This window comes from Haliotis cracherodii, unplaced genomic scaffold (assembly GCF_022045235.1).
Source record: "Haliotis cracherodii isolate W230 unplaced genomic scaffold, xgHalCrac1.p SCAF_2, whole genome shotgun sequence".
Classification (NCBI taxonomy): domain Eukaryota; kingdom Metazoa; phylum Mollusca; class Gastropoda; order Lepetellida; family Haliotidae; genus Haliotis; species Haliotis cracherodii.
In genome coordinates, this window is record NW_027266275.1 from 36,250,794 (window position 1) to 36,274,745 (window position 23,952).

At 39.1% G+C, this 23,952-nt stretch overlaps 1 protein-coding gene across 4 annotated transcripts in view; it reads left to right on the forward strand.

Moving 5' to 3' along the window:
* Positions 1 to 23,952, forward strand: part of LOC139468047 (protein transport protein Sec24A-like) — a 38,950-nt gene that overhangs the window by 6,532 nt on the left and 8,466 nt on the right. Inside the window, exons 3-15 of one of the 4 annotated variants that reach the window (XM_071249738.1) lie at positions 1,634 to 1,750; positions 2,960 to 3,052; positions 4,145 to 4,245; positions 7,196 to 7,675; positions 8,147 to 8,262; positions 8,993 to 9,095; positions 11,231 to 11,248; positions 20,662 to 20,788; positions 21,087 to 21,196; positions 21,712 to 21,778; positions 22,396 to 22,560; positions 22,792 to 22,949; positions 23,383 to 23,484. In XM_071249738.1, the coding sequence (XP_071105839.1) occupies positions 1,634 to 1,750; positions 2,960 to 3,052; positions 4,145 to 4,245; positions 7,196 to 7,675; positions 8,147 to 8,262; positions 8,993 to 9,095; positions 11,231 to 11,248; positions 20,662 to 20,788; positions 21,087 to 21,196; positions 21,712 to 21,778; positions 22,396 to 22,560; positions 22,792 to 22,949; positions 23,383 to 23,484 (1,757 nt within the window). The remainder of the gene's footprint in view (positions 1 to 1,633; positions 1,751 to 2,959; positions 3,053 to 4,144; positions 4,246 to 7,195; positions 7,676 to 8,146; positions 8,263 to 8,992; positions 9,096 to 11,230; positions 11,249 to 20,661; positions 20,789 to 21,086; positions 21,197 to 21,711; positions 21,779 to 22,395; positions 22,561 to 22,791; positions 22,950 to 23,382; positions 23,485 to 23,952) is intronic. The other 3 variants (XM_071249739.1, XM_071249740.1, XM_071249741.1) reach the window with 3 other exon arrangements.

Below are 23,952 nucleotides of genomic sequence, written 5' to 3' on the forward strand. Positions count from 1 at the left end.
ATAGACGATAATTTTGACGGAATCAGTCATATGGGCCTTAACTGTCTTTCGGAATACCCCGTTTTAACGTTTTTGAGGTTGCATGATTAGGAAACTCATTCTGTCACTTTCATGATCTGGTAAGCGACTCTTTGATTGGTCGGATGATAGGTCGTGCTGACGTGACCCGTAATGGGATGTCCGCAGATCTGTGTTTAGCGATAGCGAGAACTAAGATCTGATTTTAATGAGATTTAGCCAAGACCTGCATCACTTTCCTCCCACATCAAATTAACACGCCATGATATAACTGGAATACTGTTCAATGTGGCATTAAACTCAACTCACTCACTGTGCAGAGTTGTCCCTTAGGCAGAGCAGAAACCTGTGGTCGTGGGTGTGGATCCCAGATTCGCCCTGATTATGTTCTTGGTTTGTCATGCTCACGGGTTTCATCGAGGTGGTAAGCAGCTAAGACCTGCATCACTGAAGACTTTCTTTCCACTTTTAGCCAACACAACATGATATGACTGAAATATTGTTCCAAGTGGTGTTCAACCCATCTCCCACACTTGTGATGTTGAGCTATCAACATGATTAATATGTGTAAAGAAGGTCACCAGATCTTTAGAATAGACTGTCCCTCTGTATTATTTATCTTTGCCATTTTGGCCATTACCAATTACTATGATACTGCTTTGATTTGCATCAAATAATGTCAGAAATGTTCAGCTAAATTCATTGTCTCCTAATCTTACAATGCTCTGGCCGCACTGTTTTTTTTATTAAGGTTAACAGATTTGTAGCTAACTAATTTATGAGTTAGCTTGGATACAGTAGATCAAAACTGGGTCAGAAAGATTGGTAGGTTTTTCTTTGATGTTAATTGCACACTCAGCAATATGCCAGGTACATGACAGTGATCCATAAAAAGCTGAGTCAGGATCAGACAATCCAGTGATTAACATCACAAGGATTTATCCAGACTTCCAAATTAAGGCAATTTGGGCAATTTGGTTAAAAAACATTATTTTGCTCAAATTGGGCAGTGAAATAAGTCACCTAAACAAAGCCATAAACATGATAAACTTAGTTATTACTATAAAACAAAAATTTGTAGATCCAATTTGGCAATATTTACAGCAATTTTGTTTGAGACCTGGGACTGTATTGACCTTTGAGCTGACCTATGTATATATCCCTGCACCATGAGTATCAATCTATGCAATTGGGATACAACATGTACAATGACATACAACATGCACAATCAACCAAGTCTGACGACCTGTCCCATTTCTTCACCACAAGCATAGGTTGCTGGGGACCTATATTTTGCCCCGTAGCCCCCACAGCTTCAGCTGATGTTGATATCCACCATACTCACTCACACAGTTATAAGGAGTGGCCATGGCTGTTCATGGTTACAGTAACAGTAACCATGATAACCATGATAACTTGTATTTTAAATTATTTTTTTATATCTTTATGATTTCATATACAGAGATAGATTAGTTAGATGAATAGCTTGACACTATAGTTGAGCAAATAAATAAAAAGTAAACTATGTCATATTTCCTGATTGTGGCTTTTGAAAATACAGATAGTGTCAGCTGAGGTTTTGCTGCGTGATATAAACTAACATTGCATGTCGTAGGTCGACCTAATGAATTGCCTGTCCCCTACCATGGCCACGGCCAGTACTCACACCAGGTGGGCCCCACCATGAACCTGACTCCTGGACTCACTCCCGGCTCAGGTAACCACGGCATCGGTAATACCACATCCCTGGCTTCACTATCCCTCCTTGCTTGCCTTGAATTGTTTATTGTCACATTGGTTGCACTTGTTTCAGTATATTATGCATCTATCATTGTTTATCCTTTCTGTCTTTATGCCATTTTTCTATTCTGCTTTATGTGTGTAACTAATTTTATTGTATTAGAATTTTGTGAAATTACCTTTTATGTCTTAAACATGTTGGATGTTCTCGAAATATTTATCTTGCATCTCTACTACATTGAATATTTTTGACAATTTAATTTGTTTTTTGTGCTACCTTTGATATAAGGCTTGGTTCTCAGGCACTGCCCACGTCATCTTAAAGTTCATTGCACATTTTGTTTTTGTTTCCATTTTCAATTTTTTGTGTGCATTGTGTTTTGTACATGTATGAGGATTTTTATGGGTTTTTTTGAAAATGGAAATAAAAACAAAACGTATGGCAGACTATGATGATGTGGTAGGTGCCTGAGAATCAAGACTATTATTTTTCTTAGCCTAATGCAATGTTTTTGCTTGGTTAAATTATTTGTTATATGTTGAGTTGGTTCAATGTTATTTCATCTTATATCTTGTATATATTCATTGTTGTATGTAACATTACATTGTTATGGATGAAAATACAGAGGTTTTTTCAAACCGTTATGAGAATGTTACAGATTTAGGTGGTCTCTAATTAATGCATCCATCGAATGACAATGTGTAGGTCTGTCCATTCCATTATCATCAGTACACTGAAGAAAGGGGTTTACTGCCATGGGATTGTCCCTGAAAATAGTAACAGTGCTGAGGCAGAAGCTTGACTATTACAGATTCATGTTCTTATAAAATATATTTTCAAATCAAATGTTTGGATGTATTCAAAGGTAAATTGTTTGGGAACAAGTGGTGTAAGCAAATAAAACTGTCCATGAAATTCTGTTATTTGCCTTCTGTTGGAGCTTGTGAAGAGTGATGCAAAATCATCATCGACCTAGTAGAATGGTATTAAGCATGTCATGTCGTGTTAGTAAGCAGGGGATGTCGGATAGTAAAAGCATTAGTATTGGGTCACATTTTTGTCTTGGAGTCATCAGTCATATTGATTTGGAGACGCATTAATTTCAAGTCTAACGGTATTTATCTTGATTTATTGAAATTGTCACAGTTACAGATTATATCATTGAACTTCAGTAACTGATTTTACCACTTTTGTTGCCAGAACCAGCCTCACAGAAATCTTCTCGGGCACCGTCACCGATCGCAAACCAGATTTATGATGATATGGAGGGGCAGTTTGCACCATCTCCTCAAGGTCAGGGTCATTCTCATAAAACTACCTGTGGCTCATGTTTTAGCAGTGTTATAGAAGAGCTGATCTTTTGTATTAATCACCTTTTAGCAAGAAAAAAAGTTTGAATAGTGTAATGATATATCCAACTTTTGAACTATCACAATTGCAGGGATTATCCTGGAAATTTTTACCCATGAGAGAAAATCTCCCCTGGTCCAAAAGCAATGAGATTTTTTGGCGTGTTATGAGATTTTGCTAATTTTCAGAGAAATTTCATCTTCATACAGTGGGAAACTGTATTTGATTTTTGGTACTTGTGACTCAAATAATGTTGCAAGTAATATTACCAGATTATATAGATACAGTCGAGTCTGGTTAATCCGACACTCGTTAATCCGACAATCGGCTTTATCCGACACTTATGATGGGAACCGATTAAATCAGTGCTATATAGACCCGTTAATCCAACACTCTCGCACTCCAACTCCGACACACCTAATTTACAACAAATTCCCGAAATCACTCATTAATCAGTCTCGTTTATCCGACACAGTGATCAGCGTACTCCGTGGTCATCTGCCCGAGAGTACACAGCCTGTGTTTTGATGCGAGACAAATCGGCTGGTAGCTGCATATTACAACGGCTGCAGAGATTAACTTGCTTAACAATAAACAATTAATGCTTTAAATAAAGAAAACAGGATAATTCACATGCTTAGATTACCTCAATCTTATTAAAATCAGATACAAGTTCTTGCTATCGACGAGGACATCCCATTACAGGTCATGTCAGAACAACCTTTCGCGAACTATGACCTACCAATGAAATGACCAACAGGAAGTCAACGTTAGCCACTTAGAAAGCAGCTTTCTTAAGCTTTGGGTACCAGTTTCAAAGTTGCGACATCCATTCCAGACTATGCATTTTAAAGTATATTGAATCGGTCATACAGTCAGTAACAGTTGTTTTGTGTTAAACTTTAGAGGTTGCATGATTAGAGATTGTGAGATTGTGAGTTACACTTTATGGTTGATGTCCAACTTTGATATCCAAGAATCACCCTGTTGGGATTTCATAAATGTTAAACATACTGTTCTGCTTGCTGCTGACAGGCATGACTCCAGTGTCCTCACCCCCAGGCTCAGCTGCCCCACCGTCACAAGACATGAGTCGAACCACAGGGATCACGGGGAGGAGGCAGTACCCTCAAATGGTGAGTAGGGTAACAGGGAAATGTCATGATGTCAGTAGTTGACGTCAGATGTCCAGAATGGTCTGATGGAACTTGTCAGTGGAGTATGGCAGTAGTAGTGTGCTTTCTTGCAGAAGATTGTGGTTGGTGTGACAATTGATCCCAGGCAAATTATTCTTGTCATTTTTTAACTTCTCCTGCACTACTCTTTGAAGCAGTTACTGCTGTGTTTTGACATGGAGACCAAACTGTGTGAGGTTCAGCTGAAGAAAAAGTTGTTCAACTTGTTGTGCAGCCCATCCCATCGCATGACCACGGAAGTGATGATGTCAGGGATCGACCATTACTGCTGTCACACAGACTGAACAGTCCTGTTATGAGTTTGTCAAGCCTAATCCATCGACATCCTTTGCTTATTACTCAACACTTTGTGTATTTGTGATTTATATCCTTCCTATGGTTTGTGACTTCATATCTTACGTACTATTTTTGAGATTGCGTTAACATTTTATGCTTGATGGTGGCTTTTTTCATTGTAAATATCAGGCATATCGTTGTTCCAATTGGCCATTTTAAATTCATCCCATGGTCATGTTTTTTGGTATCTTATGTTTTGTATTCTATGTGTTGCTTTGTACTTTGTTTATGATGTTGTACCTGTGCTTCCCCATGGGTTTTAAAGCATTTTTTCTTGCATAATGTTATCCTTTAACCTCTGTGTTCTTGGATTTTCAATATTGCATGCACACCTCAAAGAGAGAACGCATTGTGATTGCACCTCTGCTTCATTGTGGATTTATGCCCCGTTGCACTAAGTGCCAGGTAACAAGTCTGGCTGGAACTCCCACCCCTTGTGTCTGGACTGCACTGATATGTGTTCTACAGCTGCAAAGTTAGCTCTTGCTTACCACTCTCACCAACAGCCTTCTCCAAGTACCTGAGGGTCTCACGGAAACATTGTTCTCAGAAAGCTTGCAAACTAGCGAAAAAGAAGCCTCTGAGGCTGCTACTTCCCGTCCAGCCATGCCTACTCCCTCTTCTTAGGGCTGGAAGCCCCCAGCTTCTACACCTCTATGACTGACTTCACCTCCAGCTCATCAATCTCTATCGACGATGAGATGATGCCATTGACCATGATGCCTTCCCGCTGGCGTACTACTTGTTATCGGCGCCAGCACCTCTGAACAGTGCCATCAGTGCCCCCGGGTTTCAGACCTCCGGCCTTCCAGCAGACACCTCAACAGCTTCTCCAGGCCCCATATATGAACCCCTCATGGCTACAGATCAGCGTTAGAAATTAGCACAAGTCCTATACTCCTTGCCAAACTGCCCAATATTTTATGTATCATAAGGACCAGTAGAAATTTGCCATTATTAAGGGTTTTGCTATATGTTATCATCATTAGGACGAGTGGACTTAAACAGTTATTTACACGCATCACCAAGCCACCTTCCTCCACCTGAGGCATATACAGTTTGAGGCATATGTTGATAATTTCCTTCTGAACCACCAGAACACAACCACGCTCATCCTAAGCATTGCCAGTGGAAAATCATCATCTTGGAACTGGAGGCTCTCATTCTGGCAGTCTCTCACTGGCAGCATACCCTCGAGCACACCCAAGTCGCCATCTTGACTGACAACATCACGGTGGTGTGGTGTCAGCACAACAACAGACGGTGTGGTTTTTCCAACACATCCCGGAATGCCAGAACATTCTGGCGGACGCTCTCTCCAGGCCAGACAACCCCTGGTTGTAAAGAACGAGAAAGCTGCGTTCTGATTGGCTAATGTCGACTTCTTGTCAGTCCTTCCATTGGTCGGTCAAAATTTGCACAAGGTCGGTCTGACGTGACCCGTAATGGGATGTCCTCAGATCTTTGTTCAGCGATAGCGAGAACTAAGATCTGATTTTAATGAGATTGGACCTCTCGCATCTTATTGCTAAGGATGCTTTGCTGAGTGTCTGGACATCGTCATGGCTTTCTTCGGGATCATATCTGAAGGTATGCCCTCTGCTGTACCATCAGGTAAAAATGCATTGAGAGGTAATGCAGGATAAGTTAACACATCTAGTAAAATCTAGATATTTTTTATATTTGTATACTCATCCTGCAATACTTAGTCTAAACTGGCCCACCCGTCACACAGCTGCCTCTCCATGATGTCTTCAGATCTAGCAGTAATGTGTTGATCTGTGTCATCGTCACTTCCATGGTCACCTGGGCGCTATGTGATATACGCCTGATATTTACTATGAAAAAAGCTACCATCAAGCATAAAATGTTAACGCAATCACAAAAATAGTATGTAAGATATGAAGTCACAAACCATAGGAAGGATATAAATCACAAATACACAAAGTGTTGAGAACCATGCAACGGATGTCAATGGATTAGGCTTGACAAACTCAAAACAGGACTGTTCAGTCTGAGTGACAGCAGCAATGGTCGATCCCTGACATCATCACTTCCATTGTCATGTGGGCGCGATGTGATGGGATGGGCTGCACAACTAGTTGGAACAACTTCTTCTTCAGCTGAACTTCACACAGCTTGGTCTTACACTGCAGTAAATGCATCAAGGAGTTATGCAGGATAAGTATACAAATGTAAAAAATATCTAGATTTTACTACGTATGAGATGATTTTATGGATGGGTTGGTCAGGCTCGCTCACTTGGTTGATAGAGTGTCATTGTACCCCAACAGTGTGGATTGTTGTACATAATATCAATCAGTGGATGTTCTGGTCCAGAACTGAATATTTATAGACCACTGTTGTATATCTTGAATGTTGATGTATGCAACAAACAAATAAACAATGATGAAATTTGATTAAATACTGAATCAATATGAGATGTAAAGAATCAAGATATAACAGAACTCCCGTTTCGAAGTGTTGTAAAACTCACTCAATCATTCACTCACTCATTCACTCGCTCTTTCACTTACTCATTCCTCTCTTGTAGCCCTCCAACTCCATGCCAGCTCCACAAGGGCAGCAAGGCTACCAGGGACCACCCCAAGGATACCAGCCAACTGGAGCACCAACGTATCAACCTAGCAGTACACAAGGATACCAGCCAACTGGAGCACCAGCGTATCAACCTAGCAGTACACAAGGATACCAGCCAACAGGTGCACCAGCATACCAGCCTGGCCCTGCACCAGGATACCAGCCAACCAGCACACAAGGATACCAACCTAGCAGTACCCAAGGGTACCAACCTAGCAGTACCCAAGGGTACCAGCCTGGAGGTGCACCACAGTACCAGGCCCCGCCTTTGTCACAAGGGTACCAAGGACCACCACAACCAGGCTACAGTCAGATGCCTGGGGGACAGCCTGCCCCTGGTCCAATGTCGGGTCCGGCAGGGGGATACCAGCCGGGGGGTGGAAGCAGCAACCCAAATGATATACTGTCAAACTTCTCAAATATGGGCGTAGATGTGAGTAGTATTTTGTCTTTAGAAGTTTTTTACTTTAATTTTTTAAACAATTTATTTACTTACAGTATGCGCATACCAATAAAACATACTTTGATGTCGTTAGAGACATGGTTAGCCTAGTCATTTAAGGGCCCATAATTCGCTGTGCAGATGCACAAATCACAGCAAAATGCTCCTGACTTACGTCAGCATCACTGTCGAAGCAAATATTCATGGGATAGTACTTAAATCTCAATCATGGTTAGTAGGTAGTTCAAATAATTTTAATTAATGTTAACAATGTTGATTTCAAAATACCAAATTGCAGTCGTAAAATATCCAAAGTGTATGCAGTGATGCATTTAGGCCAGAAAGCAAGATGAAATTCACCAGGTAAGACAGCTCTGCATGGGAAACACCCCCCCCCACCCCCAAATGAAACAATGTGGTATTGGGAGGATGTCTTGACCAGCAGCTTTTCTGTGTTCCCAGGATTCCCAGCGCTTTCTGAACCTGATGCAGGAACGTCGTCTCATCCCTACAGACGGACTTGAGACGGTGAAGCCAGGCTTTCAACACGACTTCAAGAAAGTCAACTGTAACCCAGAGTAAGTAATACAATCTGCACTGTGTATGTGGGAAGATGCTATGCTCATTTTCATACTGTGCACCTCAAATCTTGTTTGAAAATGAACTGATGCTCTTCACAGTTCTTGACATAATGTAGACATTCAGAGGAAGAATAAGTTCTCTTCAAGAATCAGTCTTGACTAGCAGAACAGACAAAGCCCTACTAAGCTCAGGACATGTAAGCATGTAAGGACTAATTATGAAATTGTAGCTTGTGTTATGTTATAATAACTCCTGTGAAAAAGTGTGAATGACAGGATGGTATTGGCTTATACCTTGACCATGTTGACCAGGAATAGTGAAGTCAGTCCCCAAGAACACTGGTTTTCCTTTAGTTCCATTGCCTGCTGGTTCTGTTAATGATTCTTATCCAGACTATGGTCGATCAGTATCATTGCTATGCCTGTAGGTTTCACCAAAGTGATGAGTGTCCATGACCTATGTTACTTTGGCAGTCCTTCCACATGAAGCTGACATTCTGTTATATTGCTGAAAACCTGTTCAAAGTGGCTTTAGGTCCAACCCACTTGCTCACACTACAATGAAGGTCTGCACAATACTAATAATGTAAGCCAAGTAATTAAACAACATTGCTGACCCCTTTTCTTCAAACAACTGGGTTTGTGCTTCAGATAAGAAACAAGCTTCAGTTATTATTTATTTAGACATTGTATCATGTTAACAGCCATGTTTTTTTTCTTTTTCCAGTATATTCCGATGTACTCTGAACGCCATACCGCAGACATCATCATTACTGAATAAAGCACGATTACCCCTAGGCATCATAATTCATCCTTTTAAAGATTTGTCGGTAAGTAATATTCTGTCATCTGACTTGTTGCTTTCCAGCCCCATGCATATAAGTAAACACTGATAGCAGAGAGTTGACCTAGAAGTTATTGTTTACCTCCTTCCACGGCTTCGATGGAAGGATGTGGTATGATAAGGACCCTTTTGGGCCACATTAAATGTAAAATTTCAAACTTATGGGATAATTCAACACGTTGAAATGGGTGACATCTTTATATGTTAAAATAAGTGAAAAATGCTTGTTTTTTTCAAGTGAAACTGTAACTGAGCAAGTCTGAATGTGACCAAGATGAATAAGTTTACCATATGTTGACTTCATCTACATCTGAGACTTGCTCCTGAAAGCTTCTAAAGTCTGATTTGATACGTTTTTGGCGCACTCACTCATTTAGCGTTGTTGTGAGTCCAGTTCACATTCATATGACCATGTGATAACATTCATAATGTTTTCTAAATGTTTTGCTCTGAAACTATACCATGCTATACAATTCTTGTTGATGAAAAGGCCCTTTATCGTTCCTAGTTCTTCTTCTCTTGCATGGTGTTGTGAGTTGTTGCTTTCTGTGGATTGTAATGTCCCACACAGTACCCCACTGTAATCTTCTGTTTATAGGATGACCTCTAAAGATAGCATGAATATTAATTATTAACCTTGTTTCATATTTTCTAAAACATCTCACCAAAATCATGAAAATAGTCATAGAATAATTATTATGAAATTAGACTGCCAGTAACCATGGTAATGAGATACTTCCTTAGTCCTGGTTATTCTTTTCTGAAGTAAATCAATTTATTGATAGAAACAGTCTCAAAGTCTTCCTGAGTTGTTCTCCCTCTTTTCAAAACTGCATTAATCATTTTACAAAAAGCAGCTTGGGTACCCTGAATTGTAAACAGTTCTTGTTAATTGCATTATAAATGAAGATGAGAGTTACCATGGCCGAGGTACTCCGTAATATTCTTTTTTTCTCTAACTGGGTTGTGATTTATATTTGTTAATTATAGTTGTAAATAGGGCTGGCAATCAATATAGATCACAGAGATTGATAATCATTAACAATATATCGATCAATTATTGATATATATCGGATACGCAACTTTAAGCAAATGTGCCAAAAGCTAAGAGAGAAGACAACATTTATCACATCATTGGTGAGTGGTCACACATTTATGTATGGATTACTTTGTGGACACTTAAGATTTCAGTTGCTTTCATCTTTGGCAATGGACAAAACAAGTTTGCTTCAGTGAATTAAAACTCACAATAGTTTACGTAAGATAGTATCCATGACACAATTTTCATATTGATAATCATTACCATATCTTTCCCTGCAATAATTCTGATAATGTTTTCAGCTAGCCCTGGTTGTAAATGAGTATTTATATGTATGATATGGTTTGGACAAAATATATGCTAGGTCTAGGGCTCATTTGCCTCACCTGAATACAAGTAAATGCGTCCCTACTACATGACACCCGTATGTGTTCCTGGTTGATGAAGGAATATCCTGTATTCAAGCCTGTAGTTTTGGTGATGTATAGCTTAGTTAAGTTCTCACAAAGTTTCAGAATATTTGAGCAACAAGTAGAGCAAGATTTCTGGTACTGTAGCTTGGTTCCAAGTCCTGAAAATATTAATCACTAACAGTTTCAAAGTTTGTGCTGTAAGAAGGTGTAGTACAATTCAACTACTAGCAAGGTGTTGCAGATGTGGCTAAGTCTGTAGGTAATCCCTGGCGTTATATCCATAGGTAAGCCTGGCATTGTGTCCGTAGGTAAGCCTGGTGTTGTATCCATAGGTAAGCCGTGCGTTGTATCTGTAGGTAAGCCTGGCGTTGTATCCATAGGTAAGCCTGGCGTTGTATCTGTAGGAAAGCCTGGCGTTGTATCCATAAGTAAGCCTGGTGTTGAATCCATAGGTAAGCCTGGCATTGTATCCGTAGGTAAGCCTGGCGTTGTATCCGTAGGTAAGCCTGGCGTTGTATCCGTAGGGAAGCCTGGCGTTGTATCCGTAGGTAAGCCTGGCTTGGTATCCATAGTTAAGCCTGGCGTTATGTCCGTAGGGAAGCCTGGCGTTGTTTCCATAGGTAAGCCAGATGTTGTATGCTTGTGTGACAGTTCCTCCTTGTATTCCAGGAGGACGAGGAGGATGGTGTAAGTAGTTTGTCTCCTTCTCCTGCCCTAATACATCATTCCTCCATTGTCTCACGTAGGCAGGGTTCAGGACAGGCACACATCACCCTGTACACTGAAACCTTGTTAGTCTGGACTCTGTTAATCTGGAAATGGAACTTTCTTGACAATTCTATCATGGTTTGGAACTTCTACCTATCCACTATTAACAGTTATTCATGTGTCCATATGTTGTGTTAATGTGGACTATATCTCTGTGGAAGTATTGTCTGGATTAACAGGGTTTCCTTGTATTGGTTTCCCAGTACCATGCATGCCTAAACCATTGTTTAGGGTCAGCATGGTAAGTAGATTGTCTTCTCATTGAACACCTCCTTTTGGTACTTTTCAATTTTCTACTTTTCTAAACATGTTAAATGCATATTCAGATTGACAAAAAAAATTTAGAATGACAGGTTAAGGATATAAAACTTATTTCAGTCAGACGAATTTGGGATTGTTAGGAAGGACAAACGAACCACTGTTTTGCTTTTGTCATACTGGGTTGAGGGTTACCATGGTTACAAGCCTAACTAGCCTAACTATTATACTGGTACTTGCTGTGTTGCTGTGTGTATGTGGTGCTGGGGTTCAACTATACATGCTGTAATTTGTAATATGCTGAGAACTGACCATTCACCTGTTTGTATCTGTCCAATTCTATTAGTTCTTTCAGGGGCAAGTATAGTTTCTTGTTTTTAATGGTCTGCTATATTTTACATGATAAAATGTTGTGATAATTTATTGATTTCATCACAGCATACTATGACACTTATTGGCAGTGTCAAGCATGTAATATAGTGGACACTTGTCAGGATCAGAAACATGCATATTCTATGTCGAAACTGAGTAGCATGGTAGGCTATATTATTGCGGTAGTTACATTATTATGTTTATAAATAGACTAGTGACGTAAAGTGTATTCATCGATAGAAATTGGCACAAGCCCACTCACCCAAATCAGATTGCCTCATTATGTTAATATTAAAGATGTCCCCAAAACAAGTCAAATTTCAGGCATTTTGGGAAAGGCCTGAATATGCTATCCATCGTTCAAAGTTAAGCACCCAATTGGGATTCCAGGTTAGAATAGGTGCCCGGCAACATGTGCTGCTTATTAGAGGGGGACCAGTTGGAACACGTGTTCAGACTTGGTGGCTTGGTTGATTGCGTGTCATTGTTGTAGTGGATCGTTGCTCACGGTATTAATCACTGGTTTGTATGGTCAGCAGGTTTACAGGCTGCCGTCATAGTGATGGCATACTGCTGATTGCAGCATTAAACAACAAACAAGATTTATAAATTCACAATTTCAAGTGGTGAAATGTTACAAATATTATATTTAGGATAGCACAGATTCTCGTCCTTTTTTGGGTTGAGTCGCATCCGCGATTTGAACCCACACTGCCAGAGTGAGGCACCTAATTGCCGCCTGCACACAAAGTCAGCGATCTAACCCACTCAGCCACTGTACTTTACTAAGTGTTATCCCAAATATAACATTTGTTAAACTAGATTTAGCATGGACGTCAAGAGTACTTGTCATGACCCGAATGTGAAAGGTTTATGAGGGTCCCTAAATTTGAAAAAAAACAAAACTACAGCAGCAAACTTAAGGACCCAAGAAACTCTGTTGAATTTTAACCATGGTATCACTATTCAGTATAGCAAATGGAAATGGTTTTGGTTGATTTCTACTGCTGTTTCCCCTGTAGATACCATAGTGTTGTATGGCATTGAAGATGCATTACCGGCATGTATGTTCACTAGGTATCACATTATATGCAGCAAAAAGAACTTGGTTACTTCTGCCTGTCACCGATATCTACCAGTTTTCCTGTACTGAATTAGTTGTATCAATTATGTTTGTGATTACAAGGACTTTCTAGGCTGATCATTGTTTGAAATTAGGGATGAAATTTAGGAGGTTCTTGTCATAAACATGATAAACCTAATGTCAAACAGTGTTAGAAATGAAACATGAAAGTCCAGGCCTCCTTCTCCATAACCCTAATGTTAATACATGGTAGATAAAGTTTTAGGGGGTGTCTGGATGTAAATACCTCAGAAGCTAAGGGCCCCACTTAAGTTTGAAGACTGCTAAAAAGTAAATATTAAGAGTCCTTAGATCAAGACATTCCCAGGTAAATCAAGGACCCTTGGCCTATCTTAACTTCTTACAGCTAATGTGGAGTGAAGCATTTCATGTCTTGATTTTCAACCTTTTCTGATAATTTATGACCGTTTAGAAGCCAACACTGATTTAGTCACTTAACTATGCCTACCATGACTTGTAAACATTTGAATAGGTTTCAACAAATAATCCTAATCACCAGATGTTTCTAACTGTCTAAACTCTGCTTGTGGGCTTCAGAATGTATGTGTGTCTCAAGCATGGAATGTTTGATCAGTACTTCTTAATGCTTCCATATGCAAATGCCAAATGTATCTTCTCTCATGACCTTTTGATCGTGGTATATAACATCTCTAATTATCCTTTTTTCTGCTTGTCAATTGGAGTACTAGCAACATAGTACGGGAGATGGAGAACAATTATGTATGCAGTTCTTCTGTGATTGATATGACACATCATTGATTATCCAGTGTATTTTGTTTCTCTTCTATGAGGTGCCATGGCTTTATTTAGCATCAGAGCATCCATAAGGCACTCACAACGAAGCTGTGACGGCATGTGGCGCCTGGGTATTTAGCATTGATTTGCCATGGCCACCCAAATGTAGGGGTCATCATGACATCTTGTTTGTTCTGAAGGGGTCTTCAATGTGATGTTGGGGGTCATTGGTTTGTTGCAGGGGGACAGTATGGTCCAGGAGATAAAATCATGTCTTGACTGCCCCCAAAAGCACCAAAACACACACACACACACACACACACACACACACACTTACACTTTGCAAATTCTATAAACCCAAGGTGCTTTATACGGTAATACTGAGGATAACTGAGGATGAGACTGGCATAGCAGTATGTGTTTCCCAGCTTGTGTTGGTCTCCTGTACTGGCCGTCTACGCCTTCTTCATCTTCTTGTAACACAAGGCTGAAGTAATGTAAAGAGAAGTGAATATAAAACCTTGGTTACTTCTCCCCATGCTCTACCACTCCAATGGCTACTAATAATGTTGAACATGTTGAAGGCTCAAATTTCTGTCATCACCACACATTAGTTGTCATGGTTATTTGTTTAATTCATGTTGAAACAGCTTGGGTTTGTAATGAGTTTGGTTTTCTTAAACTGCGTTGCAGATATGAGAGGCGGTATGTGACAAGCAGATGTCTAGTATCACTGGAAGAATGTAAAGCTATTTCAGTGATCTTTAATTAAGGTTAGGTATATTGACATGGGAATTTAGAGTTGGAGATTTTCATCATTCAAGCATTCAAAATGGAGCTTTATGATGGGGGTACCAGTTTGTTTGAAGTGTCAGATTGCAATATTTTGTTTTATTTGCTCCCATTGTCATAGTCAACGTGAGCTTGTATTATATGTGTTCATCCATTCTTCATCATCTGCATCCCTGTATATACTTTCTTCTAAATACTTTTTTCTTTCTTGCCAATTTCTTGGCATATCAATACTATTATATTTTTACACATTTAGTCCTATTTGTCAATGACTAATATGCCCTAGCAGTGAAATTTTGTTTGAAAAACAGTTTTAACACAAGCATTCTTAAATCTTGCTTTGAAATCAAAGTTTTTCTGATTCTTAAAAGCAATATACCATGGATGCAATATTGATATCTTTATCACGAAATGTATTCATGTATAAGGGGTACAAATTTGCCGCAATTATCATCCTTGGTTCCTCAGCAACATTTACCAGTGTGAGGCCATGGGTTTCACTCTCTTGGTAAATATCTAACACATGCTTTCATCCTGTGCTATGCATGTCAAGTTGACATACCATAATGCACCTGAAATACTGTCTGTTTAATCACAAGTCAGGACTAACTTTAATTTAAACACATAATTTTGTATCTTGGCAATATAGATCTACAAATTATTATTCTACAAAATATGTAATATTTGTGATACCAGAAATGTTGTAATTTTTGTCTTGACATATGTGACCTCAAGTTACAATAATGAATATAGCCAGTTGCCAGGATCACTCAATATTTCATATATATCATGTATACATAACCTGGCAGATGTTTGAATAATTAGCTTTGAGTTCAGGTGAGGATTAATTCACTATGATAAAAAGGTACTGGTACAATTGAATAAATTAAGGTTGTACAAATATTAGCATGATTAACTTGAGGTGATTGTTTCCTTAAAGTCAGTTTAAGTATCCCAATGTCAGTATTTTCCATTAAACAGGACTTGTTGGTTTCTTTGCATGCCTATTAGAGTCTGTTAATCGAAAGCACAACAGGTTTCATTTTCGTACGAATAAGCCCTTTATATTGGCCTTAATGCACTCTGTTTGTAGCTAATGGCTGCAACTTCGTGATGAACCAGATGACTTTTCATCATGATTTTCATCGTCAAACTCTTGATCTTATGTTCAGCCTCTGGATATATTTGACTGACAGGAGTGTTTAAAAATGTGATAGTCTGGCAAACTAGTACATTTTGTGTTTTATTAGTCTGTGTTAAACGTGTTTGCCAGACTCACGTGTGAGTGTTAGATTGAAGCTGGATTAACACATAGATATGTCAGTATGCTGCAAGATGTTACCAGTTATATTCGAGATGGAACCTATCAATTCTAGCCCTATACTGGTGATATTACAGCATGTCTCAATCATGAAAGATGTAATTTCAGTTGGTGGCTATTATTAGTGTTCTCTCATGCAAAAAGGACTTGAAACCAAGCTATAGTGGCAAATAGCTCCAGGGTATTGATCATAAAAAAACAGATATGATACACAGGATAATCAAGGATGGCCATAAGTGATTCGGTATTTATTGGGATTGATCGGATTACTGATACTGATTATATGTGCCTGTCATTAGCTGTCAACAGCTGTCACATCTATCGCTTATTTCAAAGTTCAAAGTCACTGTCAATGTCATTCAAGCATTGTGAAATGGATAGGAGTATGTGTGTCATTTTGATTGGTTGAAAATTGGATAAGATTTGATCCTGGAAATGTTTGGTCTTATCACTGTGCATGAGTACTTTTCTTGATAATTCTTTTCTTCTATATCTTAAATTTTAAAAAAACAACAACATTTCGTTCAGCTTGGTGAAATGCATACCACATTAATTTAATATTAAGTTTGAGCAATAGTTATCAGCATATCAGGACATATTGATTTAGTTTGGTTTTTGTCCTCATTGAGGTGGGTTTGCTTATCACGGAAACACATGATGTCATCATTTGTATAATGTCGTGTCTGTTTCACAGCTGTGGGGTCTGATCAACTTGATATATATAGAGAGACAATGATTGTTATTGAGTATTCAGTACCAAGAAATTTTAACATTTGACCATCCACTGGGACCTGTGTGGAATTAACATCAAACTGAAGTGGCCTCCAAAGTTATAGATGATAGAGCATCTACCTGGTGGTTCTATCCATTGCTGTGTCTGAAGAAAAGACGTTAAGAGATGGTAACCTGCCTGGTTCTTGGTATGAAAGGGATAAAACAAGGACTGGTTGGCTTGGAGTCAGTATTACCAGTGTACTGTGTGGGGTATCCATGTTAATCTGAGGCATGGTATCTCAATGGGCTAGCACTGTAAAACTGGCATAAGTATGGACTTTAGCACACACACACACACACACACACACACACACACACACACACACACACACACACACACACACACACACACACACACACACACACACACACACTTTATTTGAAGTAGCATGTGTTCAGTAAGGGAATGTTTTAAGCATCAACTGCCTTCAGCATTTGGAAAAAATAAGTTACTGAAAACTCGGGAATATTGATTCAGCTTTTGAGATAACTATGATCGTAATGAACTACTAAATTATCCTTAGATGACAAATGATTGTTACTCATTAATATTCCATAAAGCGTGTCAGTGTGTGATGATTACTGCTGCTTACTAGCTGACATCGCGGAAATCTTGGCCCTTGAAGTTTCTGCTATAGAGGTCAGGTTCAGTAACTTGGTTTATAGCCTGTCAGCGTAGCCTGGTGGCATGGATTGTTGATGTCATTCACAAGGTTGTCTAGTCCAGACTCAGTATATACACAATACAGCCTGCCATATGTAGCTGGAATATTGCTGAGTGCTTTGATAAACAACAAACTAAAGTTAACATGCTTTGATGTAACTGAAATACTGTTTGTTGAACCCCAACACAGTCTGATGGTATTACGGTATATGTATTTCATCTGCAAAATAGTGATTGCTGGATTATGTTCCATACTTTGATTCAGTCCTATTAGCATGATTAGAAACTGAATTAATTTGCTTTCAATAGATCATATTCAGAATATTGGTAAACTTAGCTTATTTTCTCTGTACATTTGAAATACATTTGAATAATTTCCATTTATAGTTTGGTTGGATGCTTTCAGCTATGCTTGGCCGATCTTTAAGCTGCTATGTGGCTTGAACACATGGACATGCTTGAGTGACGATTGTAATGTGTAAGCGGAAAGTTGTGCAGAACCTAAATTATGAACATGTACAAAATTGTGACCCTGTATTAAGATAAGCAGGAAAAAGGAGATAGTAACTGGTTTTACCAGAAAATCAGCATAGAACTCTCCTCACTCACTTTGCCTTATACATGTTATACAAATTAATTTTTTGTAAAGTGAGCTACTGTTATTGTTGACACTTCAAGGTGACTGAAGGAGACAGTCCTATGTACATCATTCCTGTTCAGAATATTCGAAGCACCTATCGGCCCTCCCACCATACAGCAGGCAGTTTCTCATGTGTACAGTGTAACTTCTTGGAACAATTTTTAATTTTATTTTAAGACTGGTTCAGACAACTAGTGAAAAATATTTCCCCAGTCCTCCAAGTTTGTAGCTAATCCTGCTTGAACAAAACACAAATGTATATTATGTTTACATTTTCTGTCAGTTTTATTCTAAAGCTTGAGCACTGGTTTGGAATTATAGCTGTCAAATGCTTCTAGTCTATTAGGACCACCAGCATTGGATTTTTACTTGTCCTCACCTCCTGCTGTAGTCTAGTGGTAGAGCAGAAGCCCAGAGAGCAGAAGGACCAGGGTTCAATCCATTTTTGTTACCCTGCCTGGCACTCGGCAGTAAGGGGCTAAAACAAAGACAGGTCTGCTCGGAGCCAGTATGCTATGTCTGAGTGGGGTATTTATGTTAAACTGGGTCATGGTGTCTCAGTGAGCCAGCACTATAAAATTGGCATTAGTCTGGACTAGTACAAACAGACACTCACACACGTACACGTGCAGGCATGTTGCACTATAACTTTAATAATGCTGAACTCGATGTTAAAGCCCATTTGGTCCCGCTTGTCCTTGGCACATTTCAGTAGTCTCGGGCTAGCAGACCAACGTGAATTTCGAAGGCTGCTGGTGTTTTTAGTATCTTCCCATCTTACTACTTAAACCTTCTTGTAAGAGGCGACTAACGGGATTGGGTGGTCAGGCTCGCTGATTTGGTTGATGCATGTCATCATATCCCAATTGCATGGATCGATGCTCATGATGTCAATCACTGGATTGTCTGGTCCAGACTGCTTTATTTACAGACTGCCATCATATGGCTGATATATTTCCTGAGTGCAGTGTTAAACAACAAACAAAACAAACAAATGATGAAAATTGGGTCTTTTCACATTAATCTTTGGAGCACATAATGGACAAGGCAGTTTTCTGTGTTTAATTCTTATGACACAAACAAAAATCTTGAAGAATTTGATTGTATTGCTAAATGGTGTCAATACTGACTATGTTGGATGAAGCTAGGCTCGGATACGACATTCAGCTGACAGTGTGACATTCAATTCTTGGTGTTTGTCAGAGATTGAAAGTTTAGTGTAACTGGAGCAGCTGATAATACATTGTTGGAGAAATATTACTGAAGTGTAGTGGATGCATCTGTTTCTTCATCTATTCTTTGTACTCATCAGGATTTATCTTTTTAACTAATTAACATTCCATCAAATAAACACTCTTTTCCAGAATATTCTTTAGCGAGAAAATGCTTTCCAGATGGAATAAATATTTGCGACATGATCAATGAGCATTGTAGTAAAGGGAACAGTGTTATTGTACATGATTATTGATAGTACACCTATTTATTCAGTTTATATTACACTATAGCAGTCTGTTCAATGTAACCAATCAACATTAAAATGTAATGCCAAAATGGGAAAAAATTAATCTTAGCTGTATTGATTCCAATGGTCGTGAATTTGTTTACTAATGCGATAAAGATGCACCAGTGCATGGCAAGATAACAATTTGCTTCCTTCTGTCTTGATATGCATCCTCTCACAAACTGTTTAATCATCTGTTTAGATGGCTTATTGGTAGTGATCACCATTTTAGTATTGTCATATCATTCAAGTCTTTCATTTAATCTGATTATGGATCAAAACTATGTTCTCATTTGGAGACAAAAATGTTATCATTTGTGTAATTATAATTCACATGAACTATGGGTTGCTGATGTACAAAACATGGGGATACGTATGAACAGTTCCATAGAAATCTAGATTCGATTATTCATACTTGTGTGGGTATCTGTGTTAAACTGTGGCTTGGTATCTCAGTGGACTGGCACTGTAAAACCAACATTAGTCCGGACTAGTACAAGCATCAACATATACACATGCATGCAAGTCGCTATTAACTTGACATTGAATTAACCTGTTCTCATCCATAATGTGGCACCTACATCAATCTCCCTGGTTACGTGTGCAGGGTATTAATTATTGCTGTAAGGAGCCTGGTTACTTAGCCTTGAAGTATATGTACCGAAGGCAGTACATGACGGTTGTTACATGTGTAGGCTGATGCTAACTTGGGTAAAATTGGCTATGGCATATCCAATAATTGATAATTAATAAAGATAGAGGCACATATTTTAAGACCTCTTTAAGTTTCAAATGACTGAAAAAGTGTGTCAATTCGAGAATAACTTTATCAGGTGCCCGAGTAAAGTCAGGGTTATGAAAGTCATTTACCTGAACAGTCAAAGGTCTATGCCGTCACTACAGGCTAGCATCACCTCGGGTTGACCATTTTCTCCTTTGTTTCCATGTCTTGTTTTAAGTGGCTGCCAATTCTATTTCATGACAATCCTTTGTGTCAAAGGCAGGTCTGAAGAGTCCCCATTAGGGTGTACACTGATAAAGGGATGGATGAGCCAGGTGAGCTAGGTGAGCTCGCCTTGTGTTACCTCAGGTTGACAGTACAGGTATCCTGATGGTGTGGTTGTGTTTCAGCAACTTCCTGTTATCCAATCCAGTGTGATAGTGCGCTGTCGCTCCTGTCGGACATACATCAACCCATTCGTACACTTTGTTGACCAGAGGAGGTGGAAGTGCAACCTATGTTATCGTGTCAATGATCGTAAGTATACAACATAAAATTATTATGAACAATGCATGATGTCATCTTCAGTTATTTGCGCCAATATGATCATATGATGTCATGTGCCTCTTCGCAAACAATAAAAACAATGGAAAACTTGTTATAATGCTCTGTAAGAATTAATGAAACATTTCATCTAATAGCTGTGTCCTTATGGGAAATATTTTGCGTCATTTTTGTAGTTCATGGTGTCAAATTGTAGAAAGGCTGGAAATTGACTTTTTGTTATGTTCTTGGTGAATTTTGGTAGTTTAGTTTGTTTAATATCTTATTTCAGTACCAGATGAATTTTCATTTGACCCAGTTAGTAAAACATACGGAGATCCGCAGCGTCGACCAGAGGTGAAATCCGCTACAATAGAGTTCATAGCACCATCCGAGTATATGGTGAGTGTGAACTGTCTCCTGTCAGTGTTGCTGTGTGTTGTTTGTAGAATTGCCAGATGCGATTAAAGAGGAAAAACAGGAGATGTTAATATTCAGTGAATATATATTCTGTAATAGCTTTACATAGACATTTAGTACATGCATGGCTGCAGAGGTTCAATTTACTTTTTCACTTGAGCAGTACAAGGACTCACAGCCTAGAGATTACTGTCATTTCTTAGATCAAAGGTTTTTTATCAGGACTCCTTCCTTCAGTCCTCCTGTCTTTGAAGCTCCCTTAAGATGATGCGATTTTTACAAATATTGCCGACAGAGATCATTTAGAACTTGGTCCCTTACAAAAACTTTGTGCATTTTATGTAAATGTTATTGCTTGGAGTAAATAATAGTTATATGAAAAACGTGTGGTGGCGTGGTCCTGTGTATAGTGCACAGGTCACAAATCAAGTGAAGTTAGTTATGTTGGTCGCGGTTAGAAGTTGGATGGATGATTGTTTATGACTCTCTTGTTTCAGTTGAGGCCCCCTCAGCCAGCAGTGTATGTGTTCCTACTAGATGTGTCTTTCAATGCCATCGAAACTGGTATGTATTATTGATGTCTACACAGTGTATTAATTGATTTTGAGAGAGACCCGGGGGGAATTGTGGGTTTAAATTGCTCCCCACCTACCTATGCTTGTAAGAAGTTGCTAAATAGATGGGGTGGTCCGTCTCGGTGACTTGGTTGATGTGTGTGTCCTCGTAACCCCACAACTTGAATCATTGTGCATTGTATCTATTACTGGTTTTTATAGTCGAGACTTGATTTACAGACTGCTATCACTTCGCTGAAATATTGCTGAGTGTGGCATTAAACAATACACTGTGTGTAGTGGAAAACATCCTGGTTATGAATAATAACTGATTTCCATGGTGAAAGTGAATTCTGGGTTATGAAGTTATACACATACGGTATATAGGCATTCTTTTGTAATAGTTAGAAGAATGTGTCTTTTTTACTCACATAAAGACATGTTGTCTAAGCCAATCTATTGTTTTAAAATCTTCTGTGATGTCATATTTGCTTGTCCAATTTTGTGTCTACCAAATACGGAAATGCAGACTGTTTTATTTTTCAAACACTGTTTTAGAGCAAGCTATTGTATGTACACAACTCTTCCTGTGTTTGTTGATGACAATGTGCACGTGTGTTCTGGCAGGCTACCTACAGTTGTTCTGCCAGGTTCTGCTGGACGAACTGGACAAGGTTCCGGGAGACACCCGGACGCAGATCGCCTTCCTGGCATACGACCGCTTCCTCTACTTCTTCGGTCTGGCAGAGGGGCAGTCTCAGCCACAGATGATGGTGGTTCCAGACCTTGAAGGTAGATCATGGAAAATTACTTCCAGGCAGAGTATAGAAAATATGAAAATTCTCCTCATCAGAAGGGTGCATTGAGCAATAGATGCAAACCTTATGTTTTCCTGTAAGTTTTAATGTACACTTGTTCATCTTCCTTGATGAATTCTTGGACTAAGCAACCATGACCACTCCCTCACCCTACAGATTAATATTGTGAGCGTTGTCTGTATGTTTTCTTTGTCTATTCCTCCAGACATATTCCTGCCCTGCCCAGACAACCTGCTTGTGAACCTGAGTGAGAGCAAGGACCTTGTGATTGACCTCCTCAACCAGCTGCCCACCCTCTTCCAGGACAACAGGGAGACGGGCAGTGCACTCGGGGCGGCCTTACAGGCATCCTTCAAACTAGCGGTCAGTCCTGTGATGATATTCTACTTTGGAACAGACATTGAAATATTGTATGGTAGGAACAAGAAATCCTTTAAATTAGCAGACAGTCCTGTGATTATAGTATAATTTTGAATATACCTTACGTTATTGTATAGGAACAAGATTTCATTCAGACTAGAGGCCAGTTAGAGTATGCTTTCGTTTTGAAAAAGAAAACGAATAACATTCAAACTATTATTAGAAAATTGTTCATGTGAAAATAATTGACTTTTTCGGATGATTCTGGATTGTTATAAAGACTGACATCTGTATTTTTGTATGTGATTGTCAGACTTTACTGTCAAGTCAAGGTAAAGGAGTATGGTATTCCTTTGTGTCATATCTAGATTTAAGAACATGCTATGTTGAATTGTATGAGGAAGTGGTCCTGAGTGATAGTGCTATGTGTGTATAGAGTGGTTCTGGAGGCCGAGTGACGGTGATGCAGACGGTTCTACCAACAGTCGGACCTGGGGCTCTGCAGACCAGGGAGATGCCAAGCAATGTTTCATCTAAGGTAAGGAGCAGTTGACAAAAACTATCAATATAATGCTTCATGATTCATGTTTGTAACCTTAGTACTTACCACTGATATTGACCTTGTTCAAAGACACAATCTTTTACTTTTCTCAACAACAGTAATGTTTCTGTCATTTAAAAATCAAGGCAAAGGAAAGGATGAAAGTGTCCTTGGGTGAAGTCCCTGATCAACACTGATTCCTGGTCTGAAAGGACCATATCCATGTGTGTGGGTTCCACCAAAGTGTTTAACTCCTAAGACCTAGGGCTGTCCTCCCACATGAAGCTGACATGCTGTGATGTAACTGAAATAGTGTTTACAGTGGTGTTGTAGCTAACTACTAACTCATTTCACTTACCATTTAGTTTAACTCTTAACATGTTCATTCTCAACTAACCTCTGCAGAATGTTTGACTTTTCACTCCTCAAACCCTGCTAAAACATGCCTTCATGCATTTATGTTCG